The sequence below is a fragment of the Mytilus trossulus genome, chromosome 3 (assembly GCF_036588685.1).
Source record: "Mytilus trossulus isolate FHL-02 chromosome 3, PNRI_Mtr1.1.1.hap1, whole genome shotgun sequence".
NCBI lineage: Eukaryota > Metazoa > Mollusca > Bivalvia > Mytilida > Mytilidae > Mytilus > Mytilus trossulus.
The window spans coordinates 1,067,010-1,079,391 of NC_086375.1; the positions used below are offsets into that span (position 1 = coordinate 1,067,010).

Sequence of the window (12,382 nt, forward strand, 5' to 3'; positions counted from 1 at the left end):
TTTTTCTTCTAAGTCTAAAGTATCCTCTATTTTCACTCAGCTATGAAAAATATTGTTTTTGTAGAGATGAACTTAGGTCAGAGGTTATACAGTTGACAGGATTCTTAGTTGAACCATTGTTGAAGCATGTTTCAAAGGTATGTGATTCGTATATGTCATAATTAATTCATCATTTCAGAATCTAGTGCATTGTGGGTAATATTTTCAACACCAAACATTGTGGTTGGTGGGAAAATCAAAGCAATGGAAAGCTGGCATATGGTTATAATACTTTGCAATGATTTTTTGGGGTTTCATTGAAGCAAAAGAATTTCAGTGTGGTCAAGAAACAAGAAAACACCATTTATTGTATTTTCTTGAGCAAGTCATAAATGGCTACATAATTTGGTGTGCTCAGGAAACAGTACAGATATGTAGTACAATTTTCTTATATCTTTCAAAGGCTCGGCTGAGCCTTTTGAATGAATTTCACTTAAAAAGTTACACAGATGGGGCAAAATATAACAAACAAACAAAATTATTCTAATACAAATGCATGCAAATTTATCAAAGTTGAAATCTGGACTACCACAGGCACTGCCCATGTAACAAGTGTCCCTCTATGCACTGACTCTTAGGTCCTTATGTTATTTTTTTACTATTTGGTCCACAGCTACCGCAAATAGTCAAAAAAATAACATAAGGACCTAAGAGCTAAGGTTCCCCAGCTATCACAAAATTATCACGATTATTAACAAATAAACAAAATGTTGTGAGTTTTAAAAAATTATTAAGAACTGAAATTCAAAAATCACCTATATATATTTTAATGTAAAACTGTTGAGCAAATGTTATACTGAAAAAACAAAATGTATGATTTGAATAATATTTAGTTTCCAAATAATGCTACTGATATTTCCATGTTTAAGAAAAATACTTAAGAAGTATATGACTTTAATACTGTAATCTATTATAGAAAAACAATGTAAATGAAGCCCCAGTGATAGTATCTGTAAACCTAGTTAAAATAAAGGTTATGATTATTGGTCAGCTTCTGTTGGGAACACTTTTCATTGTAGAAAGAATAGAGTTATCCCTCTTTGCATATGACTTTGTGCAAATCTTAGCTGGTATTAATTATGAAATATTATAACTTTTTAAGTTTGCAATTGCTCAATGATACATTTAAGTTCTTAATGACAAATTTCCCTCAAAATGACCTATTTTTCATCCATGATGTATTTTTCATGTTAGATAACTCCCAGTCTGGGACCCTATCATTGACTGTAATGTGTTCCCCATGACAGAATTTTAAGTTAATATGACAGATTTTTTACTGAATTTGTTCTTGACTGATTGTTTTTTTATATATTAGAACCTTAAGTCATCTCCTTGTTGAAGTCCCTCAGGTTGTTTACAATTGCTTAAATCCACTATGTTGGAACTAGGGTGAATAGTTGTTTCTTCGGCAATCATACCACATCTCCTTATTTGTTCACAGGATATATATAAGATTCTGCAATTGACACTTTTCTTTGTTAACTCTCTCTCTCTCTCTCTCTCTCTCTCTCTCTCTCTCTCTCTCTCAATAAAAACCTTTGATTACAAAATATAAAGCAATACAACAGAGAAAAAAGGAATAAGCTGTGACTTTACTTTAGAATAGAACAACATAAAAGGTGACAAAAAATAACTTTGGCTATGCTTTAGAATAGAATACTTAGACACTATCAAAGGTGACAAAAAGTCGTCTTTGACTGTGTTTTAGGACAGGAATCATGGGATATGTAAATTAATAACACATCCGTCACAATACAGCTGTTTATCATCAATTCCTGTAATATAAAATACTAGTTCCAGGCAGATATTTATTGGAATTTTTAATTTCAATATATTTAAATCCAACAATATTAGTTATTAAATGCCCTTTTTGTACTCATTTCCCAAAGTCCAAATAAGTTCAGAAAGTTCATAAAAGTTACATTAGTTTGAGGTATTTAAAACTATTTAAAATTGGTATTACATTAAAAATGAGCATTCAATTACCTATATACATGTATGTATATTTAAATAACATATGTATATGAAATAAAATCATCTAGTCATTAGCACTTTACTAAAAATGACATGTATTGTAATGAGTTGATAGTTACAATGACATTATAAACTGGTGCATATCATGACCTTAAATTGTGATGTATTTTGTAAAATATGTCATACGCTGGCGTCATTATTCTACTGCGCCAGGGGGGAGAGATGCTGATGATGAGACTTGTCACATGACTTGTCACCTGACCTAGATTCTGGACAAGGTAAACGTAATTGACATTTAATTATTGTTTATTTTGGCGGTATCTGATATGTAATATTATATGTTATATAATCGCCTATGATTAATATTGTAATTTATGATGCATTCCGCACAAGTTGAAGGTTCCTATGGTTAATAAAATAGATATTATAAGTGACAAGTATTTTCAATATTTTTTTTTATTCTTTATTTGTTACACATCTAAAAGTATTTTTTAGGAAAAACAAAAAGTTCATGGAAGGTTCTGTGAGTAATGGCCGAAAACTTTGAATTCCTATATTTAAAGATCAAAGTGCTTCTAGGATGCGCCAGTTTGAGAAATCTGACCAAGATGTGTTTTGTCAAGTTTTTTTCTGCAAATATAAAAAAAAAGTGGTATGATTGCCTATGAGACAACTGTACACAAAAGACCAAAATGACACAGACATTAAAACAACTATAGGTCACCGTACGGCCTTCAACAATGAGCAAAGCCTATACTGCATAGTCAGCTATAAAAGGCCCCGAAATGACAATGTAAAACAATTCAAACAAGAAAACTGACGGCCTTATTTATATAAAAAAAAAAAGCTTTGGCATGCAGTTACACTCAATTTAATTCCAGAATTTAGATATTTTTGTGCAACTTGACAAATTCTTCTAGATTTCAACCATAATTAATCCTAGGTAACATAGAGTGCAGGGTTGGACATGTTAAATGTTCATGTCTTACTAAGTAAATGTTAAAAAAACAATTGTTTTGGACACATTCTCTATGTTTCCTGTCCAAATAACCTATTGAAATCTATATGTTTTACTTTCTTTTTTTATAAAAAATTTAGATGTATGCTAACTATTGACGTCATTAAATAAGGGCAGATACATTATTTTTTAAAACAAAAAAACCTATCTAGACATTGTTAAAGCTATGATACATTGTGACAATGTCCATTAAACCTTTTTTTGAAAATTATTTTACTTGGTCATTATTGAACATACTTCTTTATTTTGATAATATTTAGCATTATACATCACTGAAAAAGCTTTTAAATAAAAAATTAATATAGTACCAGTTCATCTTATTTCCAACTTCATTTATTTATTATTAGAGTTATCTTTCTTTGATCATTCTTTTAATTAATATAGAACCAGTCCATTTTATTTCCAACTTTATTTATCTATTATTAGAGTTATCTTTCTTTGATCATTCTTTTAATTAATATAGAACCAGTCCATTTTATTTCCAACTTTATTTATCTATGATTAGAGTTATCTTTCTTTGGTCATACTTTTATAAATTTAACCCCAAAAATATGTAACAGGTGAAGATAACGATCTAAATATTTAAATAATTATGATATCATTAAGAGCAAATTGGAAGAATCTGAAACAGATTTGTTTTAAAACAAATTATGTCTCATCAAACCAATGAATCATTTCTTTAAAAATAATCACTTAACTGAATAAGAATAAATTATTATTGTCATTTTGATAATATATAGGGGTGAAATGCCCAGTTCTCTAAAAAGACATTCCCCCCCTCTGGTAACCTAACTTGAAGTAGAAGCAGATATCTAATTGTTTCAAAATTTAGTGAGATCACATTCCATTACAAAGAAAAGAGATACTGTGGGTTCATTCATTTTCTTGGGTACTTATTTTTTTATTATTGATAAAAAAAATGTTTTTTGTGGATATTTCATTTCAATGCTTTGCCGAAGTCTTCATATAAGCCTCTAGAAATTTTGTACTTAGATTGTGTTTCTCCTATACCCCTGAAATCCAAGAAATAATTTATCCTTGGAATAATGATGAATTGATACAGGCACAGTATATTTTAATTGAGATTTTATATTGCATGATATTACAAACAAAACAACAAACTATCTATCAAATGATTTTTCTTTGACTATGAATAAGTTTACATTGGCAGAGTAATCTGTTTATATATTATACATTATCACATCAGAACCATGATGACAGAGGGAATACACAAATACTACATGCCAGAAATCTTAATAGGTTCCCACAGGTATAATGACATTAGCCCTGCATCATCTATAATTAATCTATCTACTAATTATGATATGGAAACGAGGAAGTAAATTAAATGACTTGGTATCTACAAATGATAAACCCAGTCAGTGTGAGAGAGAATTTTGACATTTCAGTCATAATCATCATTCATTAAAACTCAATTCTGATCTGTCAAAACACCCTGGTAATATAAACAAAACATGTCAGGTTGATTCTGTGTCATGAGGCCTGTTAGATCAGGAATATTAGTACTAATTATTAGTTATGAAGAGTGAGTGAAATTGTCGGTCAAGTGCCATATGTTTTTTTATGATTGTGGTATGTAAGTAACTACTAAGACTGGCGTTAGTACCTGCAGTTTTATAACTTAATAATTTGAATTGGGAGGGGGAAAATTGCATATGGGACTCATGATATTTTTAATCTGAAATTAAATTTTTTTGTATTTGTCAACTAAAAGTTCTTTTGTTTGTAAGATACCAGTTGCCGTAGATTTCAGGCTTAAGGATGTACTTGGGTGAGGTTAGGTAAAATTTAAGAAATTAAGAAATTAAAACTGATACTACAAGCAGAAGCTGGTAGAGCATCAATTAAGGATAAAAACAAGCTAAAATTATTGATAGGTCATGGACCTCCTTTTCCAGATATTTGAGATTTAAAATATGGCGGGAAAAGAATGACTTCGACTTTTTCCTTATATTTGTATTGGTATTATTAGGGTCTCAAAACAAAAACAAAGAAAATCAAGGATCTTTTTAAATTTTGGAAAATGACCTTTCATTAGCTATTAAGTTTGCTTTCTATTTAACCTAGTTGTGGATTAAGAATGGAGTGTAGAGGGCATACCCCTTCCCCCTTTTTGCCCCTTACAATTGTCTAAAAATATTTCACCTCACTACACTTCCCCCTTTCAAAAATCTTTGATCCCCCCTGTAATCAGTAAAAGAAGTGGATTTTCTCTGATAACCATGATGCATTTCTGTCGTCATTTTTTTACGCCATTAATGGCGCTGACATTGCATCCATTCCTTATTACCTGTCTAATTATTTAAAAAATCTTCATTTCTGAAATCTCTGGATTGAAAGCAAGCAGTAGCATCAGGGGCAGATCTACCCATTTTTAGAAGAGGGGGTTTGCAACCCAGGATAAAGTGGGGTTCCAACTATATGTCCCCATTCAAAAACATAATGCAATCATATAAAAAAGGGAGGCTCCAACCCTCGGAAACCCCACCCTTGGGTCCACCATTGTATAGGATATTAAGTTGAAAATTAACCCGAATAATTCAGTCGTTATATTCCGCTGATCTACGAAGGCTACATTAACGCCTGAACGTCTTCCTCGATCAAGACCGTCAACCGGAATATTCACACCGCTATGCAATATGGGAATTTTGATTTAAATTGGCAGCTAAGGAAGGAGGAGTTTCAGATGTTAATTGATGTTAAATGATGTTAACTGATGTTAATTGATATTAATTAATTATTATCGGATTTGTGTTAATTGAACACACATGTTTGGTAAGACAACTACAAGATAGTTGCGCAGACTCACTATCCTGATCGCCGCCGATTGGCTCTCTCTCACAGAGAGCAGGCGACGCGGCCAATGATCATAAGGAGTTCAAGCCCTCGTGTGGGAGAAAATCGGACACGGAAAGGGCTTGAATTTTTCGAGTTAGTTGAAAATAAGCATTCTGCCATTGTTGTATTGTTGAAATACTTCAGAATGTGACTATTACTGTGGGGTTAAAGTTGCCAAATGGTAGTTTAGAAAATTATTACATCCTTTAAGTAAATTATTCAGCACATGTATGAAATACAAGTTTCTTTATTGCATAAAATAAAACCATGACATGTTGATCAGTTCTAAACAAAGCTTTTATACAACATGACAGAAACTATATTTCATAATGTATTCATTAGACATATGTAATAATTAAAATAACATGTAAGTTTCAGTCCAGCTGACTTGCTTCAGATTTATTATGTACACATTAGAGAAATGAAAACTTCATTTTTGTCAGTCCTCAAAACAGACATGACTTTTTAGTGTTGTTCTTAAATATCAAATAACAATTAAAAAATGTTTTTAAATGACTTTTTCATACCATGTATTAAATCATATTCATTTAAGTCTGGCAACAGGGGTCAGATGTACTTTTAAAGAACTCCTAATCCAATTTATTCAAACTTAATTATTTTAAATTGTTTCAGCAGCCAAGCATCTTCTTTCTTTTAAGAAAAACAACATCTCTATACAATGGAAGCACTGTAATATTGCATCATACTTGTTGAAATTTGAGTAAATGTGGGTAATTATTTCGTTAACAGCTGTCTACCTAATCAATCAACAAAATACTCGAAGAAAAAAAAACATGATGAAAAAGCAGTGGTATGACTTCTAAGATATGTTTACAATTGCACATCTTCTGTATTTTGAAAATGAACTGAACTCTGGTGGGAAAATTTTGTCTGTATGTTTCTCATCCTCAGATATAATTTTTACAATATGTGTCTTAATGTGCATGGTAGATGGATGTATGGCACATGGAAGGGTGTTAATAATCTTCCTACTGTTTGATTGGTGATTGAGGGAAGGTAGGACCACCCATGGGAGTGTCAATCATCAGACATCTAAAGAAACAATTGTTTACTGTTTCTTTGATTAACACTTATCTTGAGAATGCATCAAAGTTTGTTGTGTTTTGTTTCCTGGGAAATGATGCTTAATATTGACAACCAAAACAAGGCTATTGTCTTTATCAGGTTTATCTAGATTAAGGATTATTGGGGGGGTAAGGGGCGAGGTGGTGTGGGGTGGACTGTGGGGTGCATGCTTAATGTTGACAACCAAAACAAGGCTATTGTCTTTATCAGGTTTATCAAGATTAAGGATTATTGGAGGGGTAAGGGTGGTAGGGGGCGAGGTGTTGTGGGGTGTGGGGTGGACTGTGGGGTGCATGCTTAATATTGACAACCAAAACAAGGCTATTGTCTTTATCATGTTTATCAAGATTAAGGATTATTGGGGGGGTAAGGGGCGAGGTGGTGTGGGGTGGACTGTGGGGTGCATGCTTAATGTTGACAACCAAAACAAGGCTATTGTCTTTATCAGGTTTATCAAGATTAAGGATTATTGGAGGGGTAAGGGTGGTAGGGGCGAGGTGTTGTGGGGTGTGGGGTGGACTGTGGGGTGCATGCTTAATATTGACAACCAAAACAAGGCTATTGTCTTTATCAGGTTTATCAAGATTAAGGATTATTGGAGGGGTAAGGGGGGTAGGGGGCGAGGTGGTGTGGACTGTGGGGTGCATGCTTATTTTTGACAACCAAAACAAGGCTATTGTCTTTATCAGGTTTATCAAGATTAAGGATTATTGGAGGGGTAAGGGGGGTAGGGGGCGAGGTGTTGTGGGGTGTGGGGTGGACTGTGGGGTGCATGCTTAATGTTGACAACCAAAACAAGGCTATTGTCTTTATCAGGTTTATCAAGATTAAGGATTATTGGAGGGGTAAGGGGGGTAGGGGGCGAGGTGTTGTGTGGTGTGGTGTGGACTGTGGGGTGCATGCTTATTTTTGACAACCAAAACAAGGTTATTGTCTTTATCAAGTTTATCTAGATTAAGGATTAAAGGAATGGGGTTTAAAGGGAGTTTAGGTGTGGTGTGGTGTGTGGTTGGGGGTCATGATTAATGTTGACAACCAAAACAAGGCTATTGTCTTCATCAGATTTATTGGAGGGGTAAGGGGGTAGGGGGGCGAGGTGTGGTGTGGTGTGGACTGAGGGGTGCATGCTTATTGTTTACAATCAAAACAAGGCTATTGTCTTTATTATCAGGTTTATCAAGATTAAGGATTAAAGGAATGGGGTTTAAAGGGAGTTTAGGTGTGGTGTGGTGTTGGGGTTGGGGTCATGATTAAGGTTGATAAACAAAAAAAAACTATTTTATTTATCAGGTTTATCAATAATTGTTGATAAAAGTAGTGGGGTTAGGAGGATAGGTGTGATGGGCTGTGGGGGTCATGCTTAAGGTTGATAAACAAAATATTACTATAATTGTCTATAGTAGGCTTATCTATATTAAGGATTATAGGACAGGTATTGGGTATACATTTGTGTAGGTGTGATTTTGGCAGGGGGGATGCTTAAAGGTGACACCCAAAACAATAGTATTGTATTTATCAAGTTTAACCTGATTATGGACTTCTTCAGTGTGGTGTAGGGGAGATGCTGAAAAATGATTCTGGATGACTTGAGTGGGGTCTGGTTTAAGATGTGGTCCGGGGGTCATGCTTAATGTTGAAATACAAAAAAACTAGTAGCATCTCAATCAGTTTGATCTGGATTGTGAATTACTGTAGTAGTGGAGCGGCGATTGTTGAAAAAGTCGCTTAGTTAACGATTTTAAATTACCTAAATACCTCATGGAATTTTAAGGTCTTAAATTGTTTATCGATTATTCAGCTTTAGATAAATATTTGTCGTCAATATCAAATGTGGTACAAATGACGTTAAAAATAGCCTTTACTGACGTTACCCAACTTGCATCGAATACCCCACTGCTGATTCGGTAGTCAAATTTCACAACAAACCTGTTCTAAAAAATAATTTGTGAATGAAATTGGTAAATACAGTTATTCGTGAACTTCATACAATATAAGGGCATTTCCAAATAGTCCTAAATTTAATGCTTAATGCATCTGAAAATGGTTGAAAATAACACTGTAAAAACCATCGTTTTTCATCTAGCATTATTTGCACGTGCAGTATAGGTGTATTTTAAAGACACAACAGTGAAGCCGCCGTATAATACTTCAATCGACCCGATTTACTTTTTGAAGTTAATTCCTAATAATATAAATATTTTGCTAAATATCTGCTTTTTATCCAGATTTCAAGTCCGAATATTTGTCACAGATTTACCGACATTGTTGTGGTTTCTCGTTTTAGTCCCACATTCAGCGATTTAGCGAAGGTCATTTGTAGTCATTTTCAAGCATATTTCTTGTTCATTTTATAATTTCCAAAGCCTTGTGATTAATTTATGTTGTTTGGTATTGTTGTATACTCGTTTTTGTTGAAATGAACTGGGAAAGTGAATTTCATTTTAGGGTTCGTTTGGTTTTCAGGTGTGTTTGATTTGGGTTTTTTTTTATTCAATCACATGGACAATTTAACAATCTCGTAAAAACTGGTCCCGCAAGATGCAAAAAAAAAGGAAAGTGGAAGTTTGTGTTGACAAATGCATTATCTGCGATTCTGTTGTTGATGAAATATTAATAACATCAACAGAATCTGGAAGAAAAAGTCTGATTACTGCTGCAGCAAAGAGACGTGATGAGAGTGTTCAGTTATTTGAACTAATTCTGCATGAAACAGCAAGTGAATTACCCGTATTTAGATATCATAGGTGATGTTATAAAAGCTACACAAGTAAGCAAATTTAAAATCAGTATCAGCTGAAAAGGAATCACCAGATATAGATTCCGATTTATCTAATTGTTAGGTGCCTGAAAAAATGATCACAATACATACAAGTGTGTTATTTGCTAAAAAAATCTCATAAAAGGGTGAAAACATTATATACAATTTCATCTGCTGAAAGGTTAGTCAATCTTATAGATGCTGCTTCCTCTAAACATAAGGCTAAACTTGAGAGGTACTCAGGGATGCCATTGCCTTTTTTGCTCAACAAGGACTATATAAATCTAGCATTGTATTTGCTAGCGATATTTCCATTGGAGATGCTGTTAATACAGCGAATAACATCTAAGCAGAATTAGAAACGCTTGAGATGAAAGGCGACTTAAGTACATGTAGCTCCGTAAAAAACCAACGAACAAATCGGTATGCATGTACTTTATGAAGCAGCCTCAATTGTATGACAAAAATGGAAAATGTTTATATATCTAGGGAATATTATCGTGCAAATAACCAAGTACAAATGCATATCGTTAGAAATATCAGAAGCAATGTTGTCAACCTGTTTGATAAGTTTTGTTACTTGTCTCTTGACAAAGTCTTTTGAAACATTTTATTCAGTATCAATGAATATTTCGCATGGCATTCGGAGAAAATGTGCTACTCTCGCAGAGTGCCTGGTGTCAAATTGTAATAACATAACTACTCCATTTAAAGTCTTATTATGCCGGTCGTTCATGCTCTGGGTGGGTGTGACTCCACTTCAAGTTTGTTTTGGAATCGGTTAAAAGTCAGTATTCAACTTTAGGACAAAACCAAGCCGTTTCGGTTATCTTGTAGCCTTAACGCACAGTGCTGTAGTTGCTGCTAGAGTGATTGAAGCTGCTTTATACGACTCGAAATACAAATTTAAGAATTACCACAACGATTGAAATTTGCGGAGACATCACTTGGCTATAAATAAAGATAAAAGTCTTATAATATAAAAAAAGAAGATGTGGTATGATTTCAAATGAGACAACTGTCCACAAAAGACCAAAATGACACAGACATTAACAACTATAGGTCACCTTACGACCTTTAACAATGAGCAAAGCCCAAATGGCCATACCGCAGTCAGCTATAAAAGGCCCCGATAAGACAATGTAAAATGATTCAAACGAAAAGCTTTCGGCATGTGAATTCGTATTTAAGCAACACTACGTACAATGTGGCAAAGCCAAGTTTGGTTGTCGGCAAATCTAGCCAACCGAAATAATGGCTCCCAATGTGCCTTTGTTAGAAAACTGCGCAAAATGACAAGTTAGAGCCAGTTTTCTTTGAGGGACAAATGACAACGGATTTTCTACAAGATCTAATTTGTTCATGTAAGGGGGAAAACATGCCAGGCAGCACATGTTTGCAAGGAGCAGGATCTTCCTTGCACTCATTTATGTTTTTGTCAAAATGTAGGTAGTTGTAATGAAATATCATGAACATAGTTCTTGTAATATTTGGTAACTTCATTTTAATTTGCTATAATGTTTTCGACGTTTCATTTGGTATGAAAATAAACTCATCACAGATACCATAACGGTCAATTTTTGGGAATTTGTTCTACAACACGCTTGCACTAATTGAGTAATATATCAAACTCCAATAACTATATTATATAAAAAGTTATCTTGTATTGAGATAGTTTGAATTCATTTCAAGAAAACTGAAACAATTTTTCACGGCTGCATATTTGGTTTGATTTATTAACTATGTATTTCAGATACTCTTTGAAAAACTTTTTAACTATCAAAGTATTCAAGAAATGCTATTTGTCGATGTCAATTATCAACGTTAATATGTTCCTGTTTTCCATTAGGGATTACAATTTGTATACCATGGACTACCTTCCAAAAAGTTAAATTAAACGTTGTTCTGACGTCATATGCAAATATGAAAAAGATTTTGTATGAGCTAACGTTTTTCTACATAATACTACTCATATAATTTATTGAATAGATTATTAATTTTGAAAAATATCAAGGGTGTTGTTTCTCTAGATGAAAGTATAATTTTTTTAAGTGATGACCTTTGACCTTGATTTTCGATATTATTGTACCAGATTTGATATTGACGACACATATTTTCAAAAAGTACAAGATTTCAGCTTTCCAATGAGCTATTAAAATCGCATGAGGTATTTAGGTAATTTAAATTTCTAAAATTGTCCTCTCCGCCGCTCCACTATAGTGGGTTGTAGAGTTTAAGGTGTGATCAGGAAGCAATGCTATATTTTGACAAATAAAACGCTAGCATTGTCTCTTCATGCTTATGTTGATTGCAAATTATAGGAGGGGATATTAGTTTAAGGTGTGGTGTCTGTGTCACACGCAATGTTGACAAACAAAACGCTACTATTGTCTCTATCTACTTTAATTATAAAATGTTTATTTTGGGAGGAGACATGTTGTCACATACAAAACAAAATTGTCGCCTGTAATATTGTGGTCTATGTCATTTTCTGCGTTGCTTTGTGTTATTAAAACTAACAACATATGAATGTCCAAGGACACTGTGAAATGTATGCTATATAAAGAACTATGACAACAGACTTCACAGACCAAAGCCTCCTATATGCTTTATGATCATGTGACCAAGCCCAGTGAACTAGTACACAT

General features: G+C 33.4%; 1 protein-coding gene across 1 annotated transcript in view; it reads left to right on the forward strand.

Annotated features, from left to right (window-relative positions):
- LOC134709955 (uncharacterized) overlaps window positions 1-12,382 on the forward strand; it is a 103,197-nt gene that overhangs the window by 51,622 nt on the left and 39,193 nt on the right. Inside the window, exon 7 of the mRNA XM_063570080.1 lies at window positions 65-137. Coding sequence (XP_063426150.1) covers window positions 65-137 — 73 coding nt within the window. The remainder of the gene's footprint in view (window positions 1-64; window positions 138-12,382) is intronic.